Source organism: Prinia subflava, chromosome 6 (genome assembly GCF_021018805.1).
Source record: "Prinia subflava isolate CZ2003 ecotype Zambia chromosome 6, Cam_Psub_1.2, whole genome shotgun sequence".
Taxonomy (NCBI): domain Eukaryota; kingdom Metazoa; phylum Chordata; class Aves; order Passeriformes; family Cisticolidae; genus Prinia; species Prinia subflava.
In genome coordinates, this window is record NC_086252.1 from 26,014,780 (window position 1) to 26,040,625 (window position 25,846).

The window sequence follows — 25,846 nt, forward strand, 5'->3', positions numbered from 1 at the left end:
ATGCTACAAGGGCTGAGTACACAGTGACTCCTGCATCCGTGTTATTGCAAGACAAAGTGAAAGGAAATGTTTTCTTATGGAAAACAGATTAAGGAATTATATAAGCAGAGGAGCTGGGATTCACACCTGGAAACAAAGGGAAAGATGGATGCCATGGACAATAATACAACTGTTTGTTTTAGGAAAATCAATGGAGATATGTAGTATATGGAAGAATAAAAATCTAAATCATTGTTAGCTGAATAAAAAAAAAAGGACACAATTTGTAAAAAAATGCAAGTATAACTTTGACAATCTACTTCACACCTTATTAGAATCCCTTACTTTTTCTGAGATTTCTGAGACAGTTTCTATACAGTTTTTTGAGACAGAGAAAATAAAACTTTGCTGCATGAGAGAAATTAGCAGTATTTGCACTTTGCTCCATTCCCATGTCGATGCCCTGGAAAGATGCCAGATGTGTTCCCACAGCACTCAGTGCAACACCCCAATTTAATAATCCCTGCATGGACCCGTTCACATCCTCATGGAGTCCTTCATGGCACCCTCCTACACCCAGTCATGCCTCGGGCACAGGTTGGTTCACTTCCCCCTACACAGATGCATATTTGGTGGGGATTCCTCAGTGTTTCTTACAACTGATGAATTTCCCTGTGAAAGTGACTTTGCTCTGTAGACAATGGGTATGTAAGGTGAAGAAAACATTATGTTAATAAGGTGCTGTCTTTTCCTTTTACATCTAGTTTCGAGGGATTTGTCTTTCACTGTCATTGAACTCTCTTCTCCTATAGTAAGAAAATGCAAATGAGCATTGCTTCTGTCAGTGAGGCCCATTCACTTTGAGTCTTCCCTTTCTAAATAGTCCTGGATTATTTACTTTTAACCTCTCCTTCTACAGGTATCTTTCATTAGGCACATTAGTGTTCCTGACAACCTCTTATTTCAACAACATATTTTACCTTTAGTAGAAATAAAAAGACCCCCAGGTAAGATCTTTTTAAAGGGCTTCCTACACTCTTCTTCCTTCTTGACCAATAAGCATGCTATTAAATAGCAGCATGTCACCTACAATTATTGTCACCTTGCTTTTTCAGCCACTTCTTCAGTGGATAAGTACATTTACCCACTCTAGTACCAGCTATTCATCAGATATTCTGTGACACTACTGTTGAATTTCTTGCCATGCTGAAAATTGACTTTATATTTTTTAATACTTTTTTCCTTTTTTTCCTCCCTGTAACATTTCCTTTCCCTTATCTCTCTCCCTCTTTGTATAACTGTCCAATTCCCTCTCAACACTCACAAATACAATTTTCTGCTTTATTCAGAATTTCTATTCAGCAGTGGGCTGCTAAAGTTGACAGGCTACAGAGAAACTACTGCAAACATTAACACAGTAAAATAACTTGTAATGTTGATATTTCCATATCCACATCAGACACTGATATGCAAGAAACCTGGTGTTTATCTGCCCCAGTTAATAAATGGCTACAAACAAGTTCCCCATCTGAATCCCTTCAATTAAACAGGTAGATAATGCTGTTAGAAAGAACTTTAAAAAATTAGAAATAACTTAAATTAGAATTAGAAAGAACTTTAAAAATGTAAGTGAACATTAAGAGAAGACACTCCTCTTTAAATGCAATGATGCTGCTTATTTCTGATGGTCTGATTTCTTCTTTGAATTCATCCTTCACAGATTAATGGCACTGTAATTCCCAGAAGGCATTATCTCTACACCTGCACTTTTAAAAACACTAAATGAGTCATTGCCCTGAATTTTCCATTCCACCTCCAAATTCTTCAGCTTGAATGCATTTTGGGCATATAGAGGTTACTGCTTCTTGAACTGTATACAGAAAGAACTGTCAGCCTGAGTAAAATAAAAGCTTTATTTAGCCCAGGAGCCCACCTCTGCCTCTGAGGGTGAAGAGACACCCAAGGAAGCCAAAAGGTTTTCCTGAAGCTCATTCCCATTTCCCAATGGTCTTTTCCTCACAGCTGCCTGAGTGGGAAGCTGCAACTAAAGCTCCGTGTTTACTTGCACTTGCTGAATCTCAGACAAGACTGGGGCTTTTTCCAGATGGGTTTTACTCTCTCTCTTAATCTATCAGCCTCCTTGCTGTCCTGTGGTGGTGTCAAGTTGAATTCACTGCATCAGGAAAAAGCAAGCAAACAAAAAACTCCCAAATCCTGCTATGTAATCATTTAAGTGTACTTTAGCTCGCCTATGATGAAAAAGAATCAATTCCTATGTGTTCTCTCTGTGCCACACAATCTCCATGCTCTCCTGTGACAGTTCCCCCCAGCCATCTTTTTAATTTTAGCCTCCCCACACATGGAAGCCATCCATATTCATGACCATTCACAGGTGTGGTTTATTCACAGATTTATGTCATTGAACAATACTATTTTTTCTGTTCCTTCTCTGTACCTAGTGTAACAACACAGAATTTCATATTTTGCCTTTCCCTGAATATGGGGTACTTTCAAAAAACTAAGCAGAAGCATCACCTGAAAAAAGAAGCAAATTGAGAATTCATCCCTGTGTACACAAAGTAATTTTTTTCCTACTTTGCACTTAATCGATTACTGTAAACAATTTTTATGAGAATAACAATAAGGGAAGTTCCCAGAGAGAAAAGAAGCTCTTGTGATTAAGGCACCCAAACCATATTTAGCTGACACAGAAGCATATGTTTTCCAGGCTAGGAGGTTCTGCTAGTTTTCCCCACCTCCACTTTCCTCATAAGCAATGTTATGAGAATGTCAGCAAGTTCATTACAGATAGAGAGAAAATCAGGTATATGCCTTCTGGATTTCTGCCAGATAAAGTTTATTGGAGGAAAGCAAATGCAAGGTGTTTGTCAAAAATCCTACTTCTTCAGCAGAGATAAAAAGCACTGACAGTGTTTTGATCACACATATTTATATGATAAATAATAAAAATGAGCACATTTCCCATATTGAAGATCAAGGAAGGATTTTCAGACAGAAAGGTGAAACTCTGTTTCAATTCTTAGGAGATTCAACAGCAAAGGAGACACATCTTATTAAATATTTGTTGCACTTGAATAAAAAACATACTTAATAATTAACTGTTGTGCATTTAATTAACATAATCATTGCCCAATTAAATAAAAATGAATATTTAATTTGAGGTACTTTAGGTACAAGGAGATTAAAGATAAAATATGAATATCCTGAGTCCTCAGTTTTCAGCACTGATTGTGAAGGTGATATGTGGCAAAGTAGTTCAGTCAGAATTAGCAATTTAGAAAGGGTAATAAAACATTCCTTCATCCGCACCTGGCCACAGGAAGCAAAAAAATGCCAAACAGGAGATGGTGTGGGAAATTTCACCTCCATTTCAAATATAAAAAGCAGAAAGGGAGCCCTACCATCCATCCCCATCCACAGTAAGAGCCATGTGTATAATCTTTTCTCATACTCTTGGCCTGACACTCCTATATACAAAATAGGACACGCTTACGGGGAGAATTTGCTAGACAGGTCTGTCCATTTGAAAGAATTCTTATTTTAAACCTATGGCACTGTAAGGTTAAAAAGCCTCAACCAACAGGTCACCTTGCCAGGCTCTTGCACTGCTTCTCATCTCTTTGGTGTCTCTTCTCCTAAGATCATCACACATTCTCCTCCATACAAATACCAGGGACAACCAAGACTTCCACTCTACGGAATGCCAAAGGCAGCCCTCTTCTATGAGGGGATGTATTGCTGCCTATGTCAGACTAGAAGGGTTTATAGCTAGCTCAGTGAGAGGAGTTTTATAATAATTCCCAGATCTCATATTCTAATAAAGCAGAGAAACCAGTCAATTACAGAAGAATGGTTTGGACTCTAAGTTTCTAACTCTTTAGTAAAAAATAAACACCTCATCAAAAGTTATGATATTATGAAGTGACTTTCTAAGGTGCAGACACTGCTGTATATATCACTTAGCAAGACAAGTCCTTCAAACTTACTTTAAAAATCACTTTTACATGGATCTTATTTAAGGAAACATTTCAAAGTGAAACCTTGGTTACAACTTCCCTGCTTCTTCCCCACTACTGAGCTGCATCATTGACGTGTCTGTCATTCTACTCAGATCACCTCTAATCAGATTAGACCCGACATCAGGCAGCCAAGTCAAGGCCAGGTCATTACCTGTTATATTGCAAAAAACACGGAGTGGTCCCAGTGGTCCACTTCCATCAGAATCGATGTAGAAGAAACCTGATGTCTTCCCTTGGTGTCGGTAAGCCTCGCAGGACTGCTTATAGACAGCTTTAAAAGAGAGAGAGAGTGATTGCACCACAGACAGAACACAGACAGGCACGTTTTATACATGAGTACTGTGCTAATTATTGTCAGAACATACCCTGTTAGCACACAGCTGATTAGCATGTGAAATCTTACTGCATTTGGGCCCGAATCCATGCTCAAAATCAGACATTTGTAACTAATTCCTTGAACTGGATACAGGCTGGCTTTAAAGATACAGTTACTTGCTTTATTTTGGAGTAAAGTATGTAAATACTTAAATAAAGGGATATGAGCTTTCAAATGTGACACATCTAATTACAGAGGGGTACTGATATATTCATCCATGTATGGTGTTTCAAAAACATACACACGTACACATCATTTACTACCTAGGCATACACGTAAGTCTTGCCAACACAGATAACAGATGTTTTTGCCAGTCCTCACCTTCCCTGCAGGTTAAGATTAACAGGAAGTATTAAAGCCCTACCATAATCTACTAAGCAAATTAAATATGTTGTCCTCCAGCAGAAAAGCTCAAGCTCAGACATGGTCTCCAGTCTAGGTGATATTTTTATGCTTTCAACCTAATTTTATACAACCAGCGCTTTCTCTCTGCTTATCAATATTCTTCTCTTAGAGTAGCCATGCCCATGAAAGTCCAAGTGGTTAATAAAACAAGTATAGCAGGTCACCAAGAGCAAGAAAAGAAGGAAGAAAAACCCACAGGTCAGTACAATCTGTGTATTTGAGGCATATTTTTGGGAAAGATATAACTGTCACTTCATATGGGGCAAAGAGAAAACTCCTGCAGAGAGGCAGTCCAGAGGTATCAGAAAGTCACATGTATGATCCTGGACCTTGAACAACCTTAAATCTCATTTCAGGAGAGTTTGGTTTTTTTTTCTGCTCACCTGTTTAAACAGTCACCTGATTATACTGACAAAATTCTTCTCCATAACATTTATGGCTGCTGTGTTGAGGCTGTAAGTACAATTGCAAAGTTCTCAGTGCTTTTCATCTGAAAGGAACTCAGGGAGCTTTGCAGATTGATGGCAGGGCCAGCACTTCCTCACCACTTCTAAACACAATTCCTGCAGAAGACAGCAATTGCTCCACAGCAGCAGAATTAGCTCCTTAATCCCACTCCTATGCACACATGGACACACATCCCTCCTTTTCCCTCATTCCCTTAAAGAAACTTCTATAATGAAACTTTCAAAAAGGCATAAATGGTGAGCCCTGAAGTAGCCTTGTCTGAAGAATGCTGTAAGATAGTTTATCATTTAGATATTGGACATTTCTTGACTTCTGCCTACAAAATAGAACCACAGCTTGAGGGGCTCTGGTCCAATCTGGCTACGGATTAAGATCATCAGATGATTATGGATTTAATCATTTGTACACTCACCAAAATATGCATTTTCCCTTGCACATTTCTTGCCTGACCAGACATCTTTAGCAGACAGAACATCACTGAGGGCTAAACAAGCACAGCACCATCATTCCCAGGGTTAAGAAGCTGCTTAAGGTGCTCAGCACCTGATGAGACGGTGCCTTAATTAGCATCCATCCTTTTAATAAATAGAATCAGGAAAGCTTTTTCCCTTACAGCCTGATGTACTCAAGTATGGTAGGAGGCCAGACTATCTCTAAATTCCCACTGTGATAGCTGGCCAAGAACCCATATTAAATGCAGTTAAATAAAATCCCCAAACCAGAACCTATTCTTCCAGTGTTCATAACCTGAGGGGCTGACAGAGAGTCCCTGAGTCGCAGAAGTGCTGACAGAAGCAGTGGGCATATGGAGGTCAGGAGAGAGACGGTAACAGGCAATTAAGTAAGCAACCAAGGAATCATGGTTTGATCAATCTGCAAAGTTCTCAAACTGCAGTCCACTTAGTGAATTTGCTGTCATCATCGTTACAGGACACTTTGTCTTGTCTCATTAGGGAATATGCCAATTGCTTCCTCAGAATTGTTTGGTGAGTGTTTTTGAAGACAAAGGAGGGTGCGAGGGGTAGAGACATAAAACAAATATGTTGTCAGTGAACTGGCACAGTAAATCTCATTCTTCATCACAACTTGTTCTTTCTAAGTGTTCTTCTTCTTGACTGTCAGTTTGGCTGGACTCCAGATCTACTTTTTTCAAATTAGTAAGGAAAGATGTGAAGATTCTGTCATTAATAATGTGGGCAGATTCAAACAGAAATGATCTACTCACCTTTAGATGGCCCCTTTGTCACTGTAACTTTAGGGAAAAAAGGCTATATAGAGCTAGAAATCAGCCTAAGGGTGCTTGACTGGTATAAATCTGAAAGGATACACAAGCTTCCATAAAACTACAGTTATGTCTGCCAAAAGGAAATCCATCCTGGTATTTTTGCCTTTCAGTTATATGAGAAATCCAGCACTGCATACTGGGAAGTAGCTGAAGAAATGGGAAAAGGCTATAAACATCGAGCTCTAGTACATAAAACATATTCCATCATGATTAGTGAAAAGTGGTTTTGGTGGGCAATTTGTTTCATACTGCAAACAAAGTTTCACACGCCTGTATCTGTAGCATTTGGTACTGCACACTTCTAGACTGGAATTGGATGGGCCATTGATTTTAATTCCCTTTTTTGGTATTTTTTTCTATATACTGCATCAAGAAGAAAATTATTTTTGTTTTTCAGTCACTGGCAGATGCCCCTACATACACCTTGAGTGCACCAACCACTCCAAGCTCTGCTCAACTCCTCTGTGGCTTGAGATGATTGTTTACTTCAGAATAAATTTATACAATTCCATTTGCTGAAAAAGGCCTCACTATGCCAATAACAACAACTTGAAGCCATCTTTACGGGTGCATGAAAGACAAGATCTTTTTGCAGTCATTCTCTTTTTGCAATCAGAAATATCATATGAAAGTAAAAAACAGACAGTCAGCTGTGACTGTTAAGACCTCAGAACCTCAACTTTGACAACTGCCTTCATATTTATGTTTCTTTTTGTGTCAGGCTTCTCTGGTGTAGATGGAGTTGTGCTCATTTTGGAAATGCTGGGGAAACCATTATTGTAATTGTCATCAAAGAGTCACCAAACATTTAGGCATATAAGGCCTCACTTTCAAAAAGCAAGCACCAAAGGTAATGATGGAACTGTTGACAGGTGCACACATTTTAATGGCAAAAAGCATTTGTAGTAATTGCACCTTCTTAATAAAGGAGAGGGATTCATCAGTTCATTCAGAGTAAAACCCACCATGAATTTTCAAATGTTATTTTTAACAATATTTTAAATTTTTTAACTAAAAGTATTGAAATAAAAATTGGTGATTTTATTCCTTTCCATGAAGCATTTCAACAGTGTTACTTTTACTCCTTCAAATTTGTTCTCCTATTGTAAGATGTTCTCCCAAATGGGACTGAAACAACAAAAATAGCATTCTTGGTTGGCTGTTCATGCAAAGCTTGTTTTCTCATTACAATATTTTTTATTAAAAAACATAATTTCAGAAGTACTGAGAATCAGAGCTCAGGACTTTGAGGCCCTGCTGTGTTTCCTCGGGCCCTTGTGGCAGGGTGGAGCTGGCTCACAGAGCTGCGTTCTGACAGCGCCCGGCAGAAAGAGATGTCAGCAGCCCCTCGAACCCACACCACCCCCTGCAAGCTCAGCCTGCACCTCACAGGCAAAAAGAGCAAAAAAAAAACCAGTGTAAAAGGTATCACAGGGCTACTGCTGGTAACGGGCTGCACCGGGAAGCCCAAACAAGAAACAGCTTGACTCCAAGGTCCCAGATTTTGTAAGGGGAACGACATCAGAAATATCTGTTTTACTTGTTTTACTTTTTTTCTTTTTGCCAGAATCACTTGTAAGTTATAACACTGGACAGACCCTATGCTGACATTTTTGCCCTATAAGGATTTTTTTCAAGGCTACAGCTGTATTTCACAAAGAAATTTGAAATCCTCCCAGAGCTGGCTGCTGAAAGTGATGCAGCCTGAGAGCCCCATTCCTTAGAGCAAGAGCTGCTTCTCTAAGTGCTGTCTGTGCTCTTGCCTACCTGCTAGGATGGGCTGTGCTGATGGTGTGCAGGCATGCACTGTACTGACAGAGTTCAAGACATCTATCTCCCAGCCCCTCAGGATCCTCTGTAAAACACATACACCAAATTTCTCCCTCAGGTATCTCTTTCAGTCTCAAGTATCTCAAGCTGAACTGGCTTTTCAGATCAACAGCTCATCACATCAGAACATTCCTTTACAGCACTGCTTTACTCACTGATTATAATGCCTATCTTTTCCTTCAGTTCTCATTGTTCATCATCCCGGGTGCTTAGGAAATAATTCGTAAAATAAACACTTTATCCCCAGTCAGAGCAACATCACCCAATTCTGTGTTTTCTCATATTTTCTGCGATATAAACATTCATAAGCTCAAAAAATCAAAACTATGGCTCTGAAATGTATACATCCCATGTTTTTTCAAGCCATACACCTCCCACAGAAATATCCCATCAAAACTATAAAAATTCAATTTGATTGGTCATGGTTCAAGCTATAGATCCATGATTCAGGCTTCAGTGTCAGAAAAGCATTAAGACATTTTAATACCATTATAATAAAACCATTTTTTGACCTTTTGTGTGTACAAGCCTTACATTTCCTAATTTCTGCATCAAGAGCCTTGTGGCTGGTCAGCCACAGCACATGCAGGAGCTCTCTGTTACTCCACAGGTGGTACTCCACTCTGCTACTTTCAGGTCTGAAAGGACCAGGCTTGCTCTTGGTTTGGGTCTGCACTTGAAAATTCAGCCTTTATTCAGTATGCTTCACAAGCCTGAAAGGTTTTAAATATGAGCAATTGCATCACTGTTCAGTTCTATGAAGTGTTTTGAACCTGTTAATTCAACTGTTTTAATTACAGTCCTTAAACCAGAGCTGATTTTATCCCTGCCACAGCTGAAATCTGTAACAGTACATGGCTCAGCACAAACATTTCCAAGGTCAAACTTCCATTTTTTCCAATAAAAGATCTTTTTTGTCCAGTCTTTCACAGAATGCCCCTTATTATATTGGTATCTGGCTTCCAATCTTACTTTTGCCCTATGCAGTTTACCTGCAGTCTCCATGGCAGCGTTTTCTGCACAGGCTTCCTGTTCCACTGTGCAGCTGCCCAGCAGATGAGCCTTTAGATGGTCTCAGCTCCTCAGTTCTTAGCTCTGTTTCCTTTGCCCTCATGTTCCTAACTTACGAAATCTCTGCTCTCTTTCAGGCCAACTTTTTGTTTTTTCACCTCCAGTTCTACTTTGGCTAAAAAAAGGAAAAGTCATTCTTTGTACAAAGCCTTGAAGTTCTACAAATAACCCTCAAGGAGCAACATATTTAAAACCCCTCTATTCAATGGGTGAATGAGCCTGCTATCCACCCAGTAAGATGCACCTCTAACCCCTTATTTAAAATCCTGCTTGCTGTTGGACTCAATGTAAAGGTTACAGAGACACTGCTCAGTTCTGCTGCTGGGAAGACCAGACAAGGTAAATCTCTCTCTGCAGCACCCAGCAGCACATTACTGATACAGATACCACCAAGAATGTTAAGTTCCAAACAGAAAACAATTTCTTTGTTTGGATTTTTTCCTCAGAGGACTCTGTCCTTTCCAGATTTAATGGACACAAAGATAACTTTCCTCAAAAAATAAAAGCAAACCTTAAAATTCCCAATAATTTGTTCTGACAGTATTCCCAATTACTTTGCAAATTGATTTCATTGTATGAAATGTGAGCTAGGGATTCAGAATTTGAGCTGTACTAGTTCTGATTACCTAAATGAATCCTGTAGTATCCCGGCTTCAAGACAAGATTCTCATAATATAATTAAAGTAGCTAAAAATTTTCAATTTCTCAGAAGGAGAGAACATTTTATGGTGATATAATAAATAAAATACATTAAAGAGACCTAAATAAATTTAGTTCTTGATTTCACTGAGAGGTGCTGACACTGTCCACTTCCCAGCTAAAATGCAGCAGCAGTGAGTTGCTTTTATCATCTCTAAAAATTGTAAAGTCATGAAAAAATGTAAACAGAACACTTGTGGCAACATCATTTCAGACTCGTTTAATCATTTTGTAATTCTTTGCACCTTAGACAAAAAGAGTAATAATAACCCCTATAATGATAATTATTTTTGTATTCAGAGTTGAGAACTTCTGTACTGGTTAGACTGGAGAGGCCAGTTAGAGCTGGGGATTCTGCCAGGATGTTCAACCAGCCATAGACTGACCTTGGGAAAACAGAGACACACAAATGCTGAGCAGGCCAAATTAAGCCTCATTCTCAACAAAATGCTCAGAGCTCTTGGAGGCAGATCAGAGATGACTATTCCAATCTCTGCTCGTGTACCTCAGGCCTGACAGATCTGCTCTTACAGACTTGAAGCAATGAACAAAAGATTTTTCTAAATAAAAAATAAAGCAATATGCAATGGCAGGTTTCTTATTTCAACAACAGAGTGATTAGTACAGCAGTGAACTCAGAGAATGATCATCATTCTCACCCTTAAAATACAATTGTCTTGTAAAATGCCAGAAAAATGTACTCTCAAAACCTGGATTGTGACAGCTCTGCTCTTGACAGAATAATGCAGTCTCTGCTGTGACATGCCTGGATGACAGATGGCTTATTTTTCCCCTTTTTAAAATACCTACTCACTCATCTGGTAACAAATATGGTATTTCCATAGATAAAATTAAAATTTCTTTTACTGTAGGGTCACCTAAATGGATGTTGAGGAGAGATACTCCCATTTGCCCTGGTTGTTAGACAATCTCCTTCCACCCAAGCTAAGGCTCCCCCTGGCCAAGGTAGGAAAGGTCGTGTCAAGCCATCCTCCCCTGTCCCCTCCCTGCTGTGGCTGGAAGGAGGCTGTGACAGTGACAGAGGCCAGCGCTGGTGCAGGGCCACCTGCAAGCCCTGCTGCTGCAGGGAAGCAGCCAGGGAGACCCAGCCTATTGTAAGGGAAGAGTTGGGGGGCCAGGAGGAACCAAAGAGGTGAAGGGAGCTGTGCAAAGAGTGGTATTTCAGTGCTGCTGAAAGGTCCACGTGTCCCTCAGGGGATGGTCACACTGAGGAAGGCTGGCTTCACACAGGACTGAGTCCCTCATGTGCTCCATTCTGCAGGGAACTCTCAAAGAGGAATATTCAGTGCGTTAAAATCTTAGGCAAAGGGAAAAGCTTTTTTTAAATCAGCACCACTGAAGGGAAAGCATTAATAACACAGTAACTTACTGCAAAATAAACAATGAAAATCCATATTCCAAAAGCATGGTGTGAACAAAAATATGCAGGAACACCAAGTACAGAACTGAAGGTTTGATATGAATATTAAATGTGTTTTCTTTAGTCAAAGAAAACCAATGTGTTTAAACACACATGGAAAAAACCTGTTCCAAGAACCTCAGACAGGAAAATTGGCTACTCGAGACATGCAAATTGCACTACCAAACTCACTTGTAGGCATCTGTCAGACTGAAACTCTCAAAACCTCATTTGCCCAGCCAGCAAACTGCACACATCTCCCCACCCTGGAACACAGGAGAATCACCAAACCCCCAGCTAGCATTTTAAGATGCAGCTCCAGTACTGCTAACAATCTGGCTGAATCTATATTAAGCTTTTCAGATAAAAAATGATATATGCAGTAAGCATATTAATATTAAAAAAATACATTTTCAAGCCTGAAGTTATGTTAAGTTTATGCCATATCAATGACAATATGACATTTCCATTATTGGATGACTCTTTCCTCCAGGAATTACCTAGGCCAATAAGACATATGCCCGTATGTGTGAGACAGATCATACACCAAAGCAAATACTCAGAATTAAATTACATTCTGTTAATTATCACCTTGCAAAGCTTTGGGACATGTTGACAACCCCAGAATATGAGGAATAAAATTGTTATTTTATATTTCTCAACATCTTTTATATCAATGTTCAGCACTCTTTGGAATTAAAAAATTCATGCAAGACTAAAAACCACCTGAAAGCCATCATAAATAAAAATAATAGAAACACAGAAGGGCAAGATGAGCCTTTCTAAGGGACTAGCATAACTCACAGGAAGATAAGATTACTAATCATTATCTTGCAATAAAGTTATAACTTTCTATATCTCAGGGCCATTTTACACTGGTCTACTGCTCTTACTATCACATGATAATTACAAGAATTATTAATATGAGAGGAATGACTATGCAGCTTTTAAACTATGCACTTTCAATTAATACATATATTAATTAATAAATATATGTGTATATATATATATAAATTAAGATCTGTAATTCACTTATCTAGGTTCCCTCTATCTCTCTTCCCACCTATAATTTTGGCCTGCCTTCAGTTGCCTACTCTATTTCTAAGCTAGGACAGCCTCCCTCTACAGATGACAGACTTTAGAGGTGGTCCATGACCTTACCATGGACAACCCATTTCACAGTGAGATTACTTTAGTTCTGAAAGCAGCTCACACTCCTTCGTACACACAGAGAGAGACCAGACCACTATCTTAACTGGGATGTCAGTCCCAGACAGCAAAAGATAGATTAGCTGAATCCCACCCAGGCCTTTCTCCCAAGCTGTGTACTAACATCAGTGTTTGTATCTAAAGGAGGAAAAGAGAAAATGAACATTACATTATTATCTGTTTTGCTATGGTTCGCACACGTGATTACATAATGGATCCTCTCCTATCTGCATTTTGTTAGACTGCTTCAATGCCTGACAGATCAGCAGGCTACCCACCACACTGGAGAAACTGCAAAAGTATCTATCACCAAAAGGCTTCAGCTGAGCTCATCTTCCAGCCTATCTAAATGCAAGCCATGGGAAACACATTTAAAAGATAAAGCAAAAAGCAAACCCATACATTTTAGAGATTGAAATACGATTGTATCCTCAAAGCACTGTCTCAGCTACAGATAAGCTCAAGTAGTAGTAAGTTTGAAAAGAAAGAGCCCACACAATTTCAGTAGATGATACAGATCACACACCTTTTAATATAGCTGCAAATTGGATCCTATTTCCAACAGAGGTGGAGAAACTAAAGCACAACAAAACTCTTACACAATCAAATGTAAATCACCAACAGTTGCCTTTACATCCTATACAGGTATTCCACGACTCCTGGTTTCCCCAGCCTATGGGCAGTGAAATGGGTAACTGGAGACAGCACCAGTTCCACATTTACCATCAAACTGCACATCCACATGAATTTGTGAGAGCAAGGCACAGAATGTGCTTTGGGGTTTCCCAGCTACAGAGAGTACAGAGATGGAAACACAAGTGCTCCTCAGTGCTGTTACCTGCCAGGGAGAAGATGTGAATTGCACTGGAAGATGTAATGATGAGAGGTAAATCCAAAAGGGGAAAAAACCCCAAAGCCAAAACAAACCACAACAACAACAAAAGACTTGGAAGGCATTGATAACATTCCATGTGGCAGCTAGCAAAGGAGGATTAACTGTTACCAAAAAAAGAAATGTGCTTATACATCAGGCAATAAGCTTTGTAAGAAACTACCTGTTACAAAACATTGAGACTAGTGAAACCCAGAAAACAGACAGGTTTTAGGAAGATTTTACTTGCATTTACAGTTAAGTTCAGAAAAGAGGACAATGGAGGCAAGACCAGATGACACTTCAGTGTGAAACATGTCTGCCACAAAATAACTCTTCAATGGGACAAGACCACACCCTTTTCAATAGTGGACCCTCATCTGGACCAGGCAGATGGCCAAACATCCCGTGACAGTTTAGGAGCTTTCAGGATCAGAAGGGGTTTGGAGTGAACAAGAGGATACCTGAGGCTTGCAGGCAAGTAGCTGCCTCTAGTAAGATTATATTAAGGCCATGTCTAGAGCCAGGTAGTTCTTCCCATATATCTTCATATGCACACTTTTGCTTCACCCACATATCTTGAATTTTAACTACCCATTTTCAGACATGCCAGACACAATTTTGTCCCACATATCTGACAGGTCTTGCAAACACTGTCCCAGCTGTGTCTTCTATCAACTTACTGTTCTTTTCTGACACTGTCTAATTCCCTTATGTTGCATCCAGAGCAAACTATTTATCTTTGCTTTTCATGGCACATTTCCAACCTCTTTACCTGTCATGACTCTGACACTTGCCTTGTCAAATATGTCTCGTCAAAAACTTCTCTGGCCATAGCCTTCTATTTTTGAAACAAGCACATTATTGCTTTCTCTCGTGCAACTCCATGTCTGCAAGCACTCAATTTCCTCCTCTTTTTAATCTCTACCTTATGACTATTTTTCTATAAGAAAGCCTAGAAATAATTATGCACCTGGTAGACTGAAACTGCCACCTGTGGTGCTGATGAAGCCTTTCTGGCATTCCATCACCTGTGCCAGCATGCTTTATACCCTCAGAAACTTAACTGCAAACTCTTTGGAGAAGACATAGTATGTATTGTTAGCTGTTCCTCACAGCAGGATCCAGTGTGGTCTGTCAGTATTTGGAACTAAAAATAAGTGTAGTGTTTTCAGGTTTGCAAATTTCTGTTTCCCTTATTCCTCCAAGTTTCTGTTACTTATGTACCAACCATAAAATGTATTTCAACAGATCATATTTGATGACAGTTAGGAGCAATTTCTCAAGATCTCAGTTCTTAAAATGTTAAGATCTCCCAGTCTGGAGGTGGTACGACATAAACCAATTAAATCTGGCTTGCAGATGCATGTCATGCAGTTCTTCCTAAAAGCATGACAAAGAATGGGTGTTTTTATGGTTTTCAGTCAGTGGCACCCATCTCTTACCATACCAAAATGAGGCAAAACCTACCGTGATGTAACTCAGACAAAAAAGAAATCCAGGCAACACTGAAACAATTCACACTGTTTTGCTTGCAGCAGATTGCCAGCTAAATCTTTCCCTTGCTGCTGCATGGATTTGGGTCTGAAGGGCAGTTTAATAAAAGAAATAGCCTCTCCATAGTGGTATAAGTTCAATTTCAGGCCTGTCAGCATCAGTGTTCTAGAAAAATAAAAATCTCTTGAGGTACCATTTCAAACCATATGGAATAGATGTTTTACTTTGATAGAACTACACTGAATTGCATGATTGGAGAGTTTTCTATACACTGAGGATATTCTGGAGTTATGCTGTGATCAAATCTCTGTCTTTCATTCACTTGCTAAAAGGTACTCCTGCACATCCACCACTATCAGCTGAAAGTGATAGCGTCTCTTGTTCTGCAGGTTTCTTATCAACAGTCTGCATTTGCCCACCAGCTCTGAATTGGTTTAATTTTATATTTCAAGTAGATGAATGCATTTCTCCAGACTAATGTGGCTTTTTATCAGCACTGCTTGGCTCACAGGGTAGCTGGCTCCACAATCTTGCTGGAATCAAATTAGCTGTTGATAAATCAGTTGTAAATAAGCTGAGCAGGTGAATAGCTGTACATCACAGGTGTGCTCAGCCTAACACAAGAGCTTCCTGAGGAACTTTTCAGAGTAGTTTCACACCAATGAACCTTAAATAACGGCAGCTATGTATGTGCCTTTGAAGTGCAGACACGAGTTGACAGAAGCAGGAGGCTTCACTTGCTCCATGGAATTGTCTGTGGGGAAAACTAATCATGAGCCAGTTCTCTGTGGCAATGAATGGTCTCCTTTGGACAGAGGCCACACTGAGCTGGCACAGGCATAGTGAGCCTCAGGCCCCAAGCTAATATGACAGCACAGATGCAGCCCAGAGCTGAGTGTCCCTAATCACCTTTGACAATCAGTAGGGACAGTTCTCTTCCTTCCCCAAGGAGCCTCTCCCTTCTCAGCACCTGATTTGGCCACCTAGTTCTGTACCAGTCATCAGTGTAAACACTCTGCTATGGCTCTGCAAGCTTTGAAGCGTTGTGATGCCTTGTGGAACAAGAAAAGCAATAGACAGAAAGTCAGTCCTCTTGTTAAAACTATAAAGTCAGCCCTTCTCTCTCTTCCTCTGGCTTGGCATGATTTCTGCACAAAACCCTTGGCTTCCTTTGTGTTTACAACGCAGAGTTCAGGTGACAAATCTATGAACAGATCTCTCAACAGACTCTCTTGTCAGCTGCATAACCCACAAATGCTTTCACTGTTAACTAGCAAACCATTAAAGTCTCCAAAATGACAGTATGGTTGCCAATATTCTCAGCTTCAAACCACTAAGTACCTTTTCTTCTCCTCTGCCTTTTAGTTTAACAGGGGAAAAAAAAAATCCATCTCACTAATGTCATCCTATCTGTGGTCCAAGTGCTCATCAAGCATCCAGAGTGGGTACAGTTGTATTCCTGGAATTGTTTTTCTTACTCACTTTTTTTTCTCTTTATTTCCTTTGTTAGAACTGGAAGTTTACCTTCATTTTCTATTTTCCCTTTTAGTCAGCTGTATTAAGAGGTTTTATTTTGGCTTTTTCTTTCTCTCTCTCTCCTTTACCAGAATTCAAAGCATTTTGTGCCTCTACAGTTTGATGGTATTTTTTTAACCTTTAAAACATCTTAATATGTCTTTTGCTGTGGATTTCAGTAGCTGAATATTTCTGTATTCTCATTAATAGCATCAGCCCAAAAATAGTTCAGCAAAATTTCAAAATCATAAACTGTCGAAAACTGGGTTCTTGTAACATAGACTTTGATATGATCTAAAAACAAAGCCCAGGGTGGTAAAATTGACTTAAACCACCAAACACAGATTAAAATCAGCCAGCTCAGTCCAGCTAAATGTCTAATGACCACTGTGATTATGATGTGGACGTATACAAATGAAGACTGCAGGTGGGTTTACTTACAGTTGTGACAGGTGGCTCCCGTGTAGCCTGTATTGTTACAGTCGCAGTAAAAGGTGGTCCAGGACTGGGAGCATTTTCCTCCATGTTCACAGTAGTTGGGTAAACATCTAAATTGAGACAGTTTTAAAAAATGGAATTAATTATAAATATTTCTGCAAAAATAATGTGCTGGGGGAAAAAAACCAACAGAACTGTCTCAACTCCTCATTCAGGCAAGAGGTTCCTAGGGCTGATTTGCTGTGTAATGAAATAAATATTTCTTTCTCTACGATTCATATCCAAGCACTGAAGAAAACAGCATTTAAGCTATCCAGAAGATAGGTAAAGATCACGTTAAATAAAAACATTCCACTACTTAGCAATTAAAGTGCCATGAACTTGCGGACCACAGAGCAAGGCAAGTAGCAGATGAAAATGCTATTGAAAGCTTGTTCCAAAGGAGAATCCCCTGTTCTCTGATTAAAAAGGCACCACTGTTATCAAAATTAGGCTGAGTTACATTTGTGGCAACACTAACAGCATGCAAATCCCTGAAGTGAGAGGGAAAATATGCTTCAATTATGGGTTCTGTACTCTTCCTCATTTTAGTTGTTGTGCCTCTGAAGTATTATTGTGAAACAAATTATTAAAAGAAGAAAGAGGCACAACAGCATGCAGCTCAGGAAATGAACAGAAATAAAAGCTGTGGGAGATAAATTCAATCTCCAGGACAAGAAGTGAATGCTGATCTGAACTCCCCTGGTATAGACGCAGGGAGAGTCTATAGTGCAATAGAGTTACACCAGCTTAAATGGAAACAGATTGTTCTCTTATTTGCCTTTTTTCATTTTATTTTTTCCCTCTTACTGTATATTAATCTCTTTTACACAGTATGTCTGACTTTTGAAAAATAAGTAACTTGTTTATACTGCTGATTCAATTGTGATGGGTGGGTGGAGAGGAAATAGGCAATCAATTTATCCTGTACACTACAGAACTCCATTAGGATTTGCTTTGCCATAGTTTGAGCTTCAAAACTCTCAATGCCCAGATATTTCCTGGGTGTTTTTGTAAAATCACTGATGCTACCTTGATTTTTTTCTAGCTGAAGATGAGGTTTTATTGCAGTTCATCTCATCCTTAGGATTTTTTTATTTTTTGCATTTAAGTATGTATTGTTCTTAGCAGTGGCTTTCAATCTGCTTATTCTAGCTTACTTACCATTAAAACCCATTCCATGCATGCAAGCAGAAAACCTGTATGTCACCTTCACCAGCCTTCTGAGCCTCATCCACCCAAGTTTCCATCAATTTACTTGAATCCAAATCTGTTTGGAGCTGCCAAACCTTGACAAGCCAAAGGAACCTGTTCATGTGCCCAGAGGTCTATCAGAACAACCTCTTGTCCTCAACATGCTCAGTGCTCATTCTTACAAACTTACATCTGTTCATCTCTATCAGTGAGTCTAGGATTCATTCCAGAACACAGGTTCACTTGATCACTATTTATACCATTATACAAAACTTATAAAGGTCATATAAAAATATTAACATGAAAGATGAATTATTTTTATTAATGCTTGCTCAATTACTGCAGTAATTATTTATTATTCCAATACTAGAGAAATAAGGAATTCAAGAAGTATGTTATTTATAACTATCTGTAACATTTTTTAAAACATTTCTAAGATATATTGGTCTTATAAAAATCATTGTCATGGTTTCTGTTAATCATTGAGCTCAAACACAAAACAAAGACAGAGTATGACAATTACATTTCTAGTTCTCTAGTTCTCCGGGAAGCTATTTCCACATCTGTGGGAGAAGGTTTTGTTTCTAAAAAAAAGAAAGAAACAAAGGGGGAGACCAAAACCTCTGTGTTTGCCCTACTCTTATAAGGCAGAAATTCTGAGAAGGGATGAGATTTTGGCTTTTAGTGGTATGCTGGGCAACCATCTATCAGTCCAACAGCCTGCTGGTACAGTGAGAGCCCAGCCAGACCCTCTGCCATCAAACCTACTCCTGGCAATACTGAAATGAGATTTAAAGCTTTGTGTCGATGCTGAAGAGAGCAGGAGCAGCCTTCTGGGATGGTGCACACAGGAGTGTCAGGTGTGCCCTGCAGGACCCTGCCAGCCACCTGCACCAGCAGCTCCCAGCAGCTCCATCCCAGAGGCAAAGCACAGGGGTACAACAGCCCTGAGGTGATACAGGTGAATTGCACCTGTGGGAGCACATGTACTCATCTCTGTACTTTGGAGGGGCCTGCCCTTGCCCTCAGCACACTGCCTTTAATTCCATTTGCTATTTAGTGATAAACATTCCTTTATGTCACCTGTACAGTTCTATTCACATCACAGGGAGGCTGGTGGGAAGGAACATATGATGTTAATAGAGCTCTCTGGAGAGATAAAAAGAATAGTGCCGTGTTATTATCATAACTTACATCATCAGTGTAAGGGACAAATATGCTTTTTGCCTACTTTTAACTACCTTTTATTAATTAAGCCAGTGCAGTAGAGCTAATTACTAGCCATTTGTGGTTTGCTAAAGGCCTGTATTAGAGGTTTAGCCACGTTTATTCCCTTAAAATTGCTTTCTTTTAAAGACTTACTAAGTTGAAGGTCACTTCTTATTTCCACTTGTCTTACGAATGCAAACACTTTTTCTTCTCCCAACAATGCACAAAATGCAAGTCAAACTAAGCATGTCAGCTTTTAATGATATTCATAAACTCAGGATTAAATCTTTTTTTATTCCCTAGTCTATTTGCTTTAATTAGCACCAACTGCATTGATCTTGTTTTTGGTCAGATAACTAACCCTTCTAAGAGCTTATGAAACAAATTTCTTTGCAACTCTAATAATTACCATAATCCCATTCTAGCTGAGCAGTTGTGTCTTCATTAGAAGCAATTTTTTTCCTAATTGTGAGAGAACTCAAAATTAAGAAATAGCTATAATTAAAATTAATCAAGGCATGGATAAGTCACAGATTGTTCCGTTTGTGAACTGGCCTAGATCCTCATGTTGAAGGATTTAAACACATGTAATTTAAAATATAAATTAATATTTGCATTCCAGTAGAAGCAAACACTTTCAACAAAAAATGCAGTGGTATCACAGAACATTTCATAGACAAAAATTTGCATCAGGCAGTCCCTGACCTATTTGCAACTGAAATTAACAAACAGCTCAATTTTTGGAAGCAACCTAAATGAGACACTTGAAAATGCATGGATTTGCCTAAGAAAGCTTGTGACAGACCAGAGGCTCTGATCTTCCCCATTTATTCATATAATATATATCTCACAATGAAAAATTATTATTAAAAAATAAATAAAATTTTTCCTCACTCAGCCAAGCTGGAAAGGGCACACCCTAGCCATCAAAGCAATACTCAGAGCCTGCACGAAAGCCTTCCCTGTCCTTGGATGAAACATTCACCTCCAAAACTGTATGTGTGCTTCCTTTGAAATCAAAGGACAAACTGCACAGACATCAGGGGGGAGAAATTTGGGCCTTTGATGGGAATGATGAAGAAATAACAATGGCAAAATTACTTGAGTGAGAAGGCTGAAGGAGCTCTACACATTTGATGTTACACTTGACTGGAAATAAACCCAGTGTACTTTCAATAAGCACCTCTGAGATTTTGTTACAGTCAGCACAATACATCCAGCACTAACCTCTATTCCTCTATTCCTCCTAAGAGGAAGGAAAGGCAACCATCACAGAGAGAAAGAAAAAATAATCACAGCCCCTAAATATCAAGACTGTAAATATACATAATTTTTAGATGAGCACCAAGTCTCTAAAACTCAATAATGCTGTAACAAAAAAAAAAAAAAAAAAAATCAAATACAAATTTTGGAAGATTATGTATCAATAAAGCATTGCCTTAAACATTGTATCAAATTCATTTTATTTCAGCCATGTTTTCCTATTTCTAGCCAGCAGCTATTTCATTTATAATTAACAAAATTTAACATTAAAAGAGAAGACTTCCCATAGTGGGCATATATGTCTGATGAAACTCACGGTGTTCCTGTAACAGACTATGTTTTGCTTTAGTAAAATGGTGTCTTTCCACTAAACTCAATCTGTTGAGGCCAATTGCAGCAGCATGGATTTCAGCCCTGTTGTGCAGAGCTGTAAATCTGGGAAATTCCTTGCCAAATGTTACTTTTGATACAAGAAATGGCTTCAAGGGGAGACCAGACAATAATTTTGAAGAGAAATTTAGCAATGCTACCAGACAGACAATATCTAACAACTTCAGAGGTTTATCAACGGGAAAACTGTGAAGATCTGAGAGCACCAGAAAAAATTTTGCAAAAGCATATCCCACTCTTATTTTCACCTGAATGTCCTTTTGTGGTAAAATAATGGGCTAGGTGTCCTTAACTAAAGGAAGGAAAAAGCTACCAGAACAAGAGGAAGAAGTGTGAAAGCAGTATTACAATGGGCTGCAAAAGAAGACCTCTGGTTTTCCTCAGCAGACATTTCCTCCTCATCACCACACATTTCAAATTCCCTCTACTCTTGGAACTTTAGAAAACTGACCAACAACTTACTAAAATGTCTTGTGGCATTATTTTTTTATTTTTAAGTTATCTGTGTTTTCTTTCCTAAATTTATTACGTTATGAGAACTCACGGAGTACAAAGAGGACAAGAGAACAAGAATAATGTGAACAGACATTTCTTTTCCATGATGGAAATCATCTAGTCTATCCTACTGAACTGATGTAAAAACAAACAAACAAACAAAACCCTCAATAGTTTATAACAAAGGTATGTTTTTCTTTTTTGCGAGATTTGCAAAACTTGATGGAAGAACTTTTAAAACATATTATTATTTCCACTGTTGGTCACCTTGGTTCTGCACACCACTGTGAGACCAACATTTAAAAGATCTGAACACTGATGCCAACAGCCCTTGGGCCTGTGAGAAGCAGAGAACTGTGGAGGAGGTTGTGTTGGGACTGGCACTAGTGAAGGAAAAGCCTGTTATCTGTGCCTTAGATAAAAGGCATTTTTTTAAAAAAAGTTTGATTGCTTTGTTGTTAGAACACCTACATTTTTAATATAGGTAAATGTGCTGACAGTTTGGCTTAGCATCAGCAGAAAGGGTTTTATATAAATAAATTTGAAAAAGAAAAAAGGGAAACAAATAAACCGTCCTGTACAGACAGCTGTTCCATTTAGAATTCATCATTTTACAAAGCAAAAGCAGAAAAGCCATCTGCAAAAATCAAACAAAGAAAGAAAGATATGATATTATATTCTACTTGCATCCCCATATCTGGCCTTTAATTTACTGTGACATTGCACATCCCATAGGTTTTTACTGTAAAGGAACAGCAGTGCCAGTGAACTCTATTCTAGTTCCTCTCAAACTCAATTCCACTCTCATGTGGGATTTCAAAAGCTAATAAATTAGCCCCTTGCCTACTTCCAAACTGCATTCTTTCTCCACAGGTGTCTCATTCGGGACAAATCCCCCCTCCCACCCTAGTGAGAAGTCCCTACACTCATGGGGACAAAGCTAACTTTCTCCAATTTCAGCACCTTTCCACATGCAGAAGTCACTGCAGTTATAGGAAGGTGTTCACCCTGCTCAGACCGATTTTTTACCTGCCCTCGACAGGATTACTGAATGATACTGTTGAATCTGTAGCATCTGTCTTTGTTTTGCTCTGAAACACAGCACTTAAGCAGACTAGTGAACACTTCATGGGCCTGGATTGTCATTTTCTGCAGCTGGTATTGCATGTATGAAACAAGGACAGGGAAAACACAATTCAGGAAGGGCAAGCAAAACCCACTTATGGCATTATCCAAATAATCTGTGGAGCATTCCTTTTCATTCTCATTAAAGAAAAACAAAGCCTTGAAAACTGCCCCCTCCTCAGAGATAGCATTTTCCACTGTGACTGCCTATTTTTTTCTAGGAATTTGCTTTGTACAAATATTTTCTTGTTGTCTATCACAAAACAAGAGCATCTGACAGCGTGAAGATCCTATCCTAGTCCAAGAGCAGGAAACTGCTACGTGGTTTCATTACAATTCATTGTCAATCAGCCCTTAAGCTATTGGAGAGAAGCTCTGCCATTACCTGTATTATTCAGCTGCTTTAAACATTAGGATGGATATGAGGAGATGAGGGGATGCTCCTCAGAATTACAGGGATTTTAATTCCAACACCCAGGCTTTGGATGCCTGTGGGTTCGAATTTTTTAAAATCTTGCTCTGCTTTTCTGCATCCTGTCCTTCCATCTGAAAACCTGTGTGGTATTGAGAGGATTTCCAAGATCACACTTCAAAATGCTACCTACAAGGGTGTAATTCCAGTAATTCAGTTCCCTTAGTTAGCATGTCTCATTTGTGATACAGGTACATACTTTAGGGAAGGACCCAAGAGACTGTTAAGCTCCCATAGAACATCATGTTGTCCTCTATTCCTACTACTTTCTTCACTGTATAGTGATCATTACAAGGCATCAGGTCATTAAGAAACATTTCCCCTTTTTCATTTCCCACCATGTAACAGTTTGGATTTAAGGTATCTTCCCCATTCCATTTCTGCATCCATTTTCCATTCCCCAAACCCCATTGCAGTGTTCTGCTTTGGGTTTAGTACAGAGGAAGTGGAAAAATCCCAGAATTTCTCCAAGGGCAATGTGATGAAAAAGAGACACATTTCTAACAACATCCTAATTTTTGCTGAACGAGCACAAAACCATGTGTTTTTCAAAGTATCAAGCACAAGAAGGGGAAACTTTTTGAAAACTTTTTCCCAATTTCCTTAATTAACTAAATATAAACCAGAAGAAACTTCAGTACCCCTGTGGTATCTGCCAACTGAATCCTAAAACACAAAAGAGACAAAAGATAAGGGGAAAATTTTCACTCACATGACTGAGGTCACCTTTTACAGGTGTAACAAAACATCAGAAGAACTACTTATCTGGACCATCACATCCCTATAACTAGCCAGGACAGTCTCTCCAGCAGCATTTAAAGGAAAAAAAATCTAGATCTGGTTTTCCAGCATCTGAAGATGTGCAGTCCAAACGCTTTGTTTCGGCTGAGGATGGCAACATAGGTGGGCAATTCTCAAGCCAAACTTGGGATTTACGGTAAATCAGAAACATTTTGAAAAAGGACATGACATCCCCTCATGTCTTCAGCTCATTCCAGCTTTGATCACCATCCAAATTCAAGGAATGTGATGTGAAAACATCCCACTCATTGCTATAAAACCAAGAAGGGAAAACATAAGAGGATTTCCTGCAAAGAGAAAGTGATATGCACTATAAAATAATTGTCATTTCTGCAGAGAAGGCACTAAATAATGAAGCTAGAAAAACTATAGAGAATGAAAAGGACGGATGCCAAACTGGGGGATGGTTTTTTTTAATAATTCTTTCTGCAATGCACTGCAGATACTTATGTGGGGTTAAATACAATACTAAATGTTTTATTTTTTAATCCCAGCCTGGGACTCTAACAAAAAATTAGAATTCACTGGACATAATTAGCCAGAGTATTTTTTCATTTGCATGGCCAAGCTAGGGGGTGAAAGGATCATATGAAGTTTGGCTTCTGCTGCAGGGCATACATTAAATCTAAGAGGAGAGTTAAGAAATACAAAAAACCACTATGCTTTTATCGGATTTATCCTAACACCCTTCACCTGCAACAGTAATTAATTTCCCAAAGGCCCATTTTGACAGTACGACACATGAAGCAATGTTAAGTTCAGCACTAAAAATAAAGGAGAAAAAAGTAAAAGAATATTCTTTCTTACAAGTAAAATTTGATAATAAAATATAATAGAATCTACAAAGGAAATAGGCATAAAACAGGTTTTGAAAAGGTCAGCTCTATTTAACAAGGAAAAAGAACACTTTAAGCTAATTTATTTAGAAAATACTATGAAGGATTTTCATAAAACATAAAACATGGGTAGGGATAAAAGAATAGGGACTAGGGACACTATTTGTGCTCCAAAGCTGAAGCAGTTGAGGGAAGCCAACTCATGAATCGACTCCAAATATTTCTCCCTATGAAGTAAAACTGTAAATGCCAACCTCATCGCAGGGATCATTATGGATACCCCATGCCCCTCTCTCCATTTGGATTTGCTGGGAGAATTGGAATATGCAGATGAATCTTGGTTTAATAAGGATGGTAACATCAGCGTGTGCCTGTGTCTGCTCGCTGATGCTACAGAGATGGGGCACTGCCAGGACTCAGAAGAAAATATCTGAAGTCAGGTTTGTGTTCCTCGGGGCACATCACCGGAATTCCCAGGATGTCTTGCAAGATGTGCCATCCGTCCATCTGCCAAGGTGAATTCAACACCAATATTTTTTTCCTCCCCCTCTCCCCCAGGTCACTTAAGGGAACTGAAGTCCCTGGTGTTGTCCTTGACAAACACTGTCAGTATTTGCTACAGCAAGGGCAAGGTGCCAGCCAAGTAAAAATAGGACAACCCAGTCAGAGCTTCATCAGCACAAAATCAACATGAGCTGCTGCAATCAGATTAAAGTACCTCAGCAGCTGCAGACACGGAGAGCATTATCCATGCAAACTTGTGAACCTGAGCCTAAAGAAAAGCAGGATCTGGCTGCCCCCATAGTTCCTTTATGGATAATGACAGGCTTAACACAAAAAAGGCTTTGCTAATCCGAAGACAACCCTGCCTAATGTACTAAAGTGCAAATCATGCATAGAATTTATGACAATAAAGCAA

The 25,846-nt window shown here is 39.1% G+C and overlaps 1 protein-coding gene across 1 annotated transcript in view; it reads right to left on the reverse strand.

The window, feature by feature from the left end:
• CNTNAP5 (contactin associated protein family member 5) overlaps positions 1 to 25,846 on the reverse strand; it is a 269,761-nt gene that overhangs the window by 90,615 nt on the left and 153,300 nt on the right. The window contains exons 11-12 of the mRNA XM_063400823.1: positions 17,107 to 17,213; positions 4,171 to 4,290 (exon numbers count right to left, since the gene is read on the reverse strand). Coding sequence (XP_063256893.1) covers positions 4,171 to 4,290; positions 17,107 to 17,213 — 227 coding nt within the window. The remainder of the gene's footprint in view (positions 1 to 4,170; positions 4,291 to 17,106; positions 17,214 to 25,846) is intronic.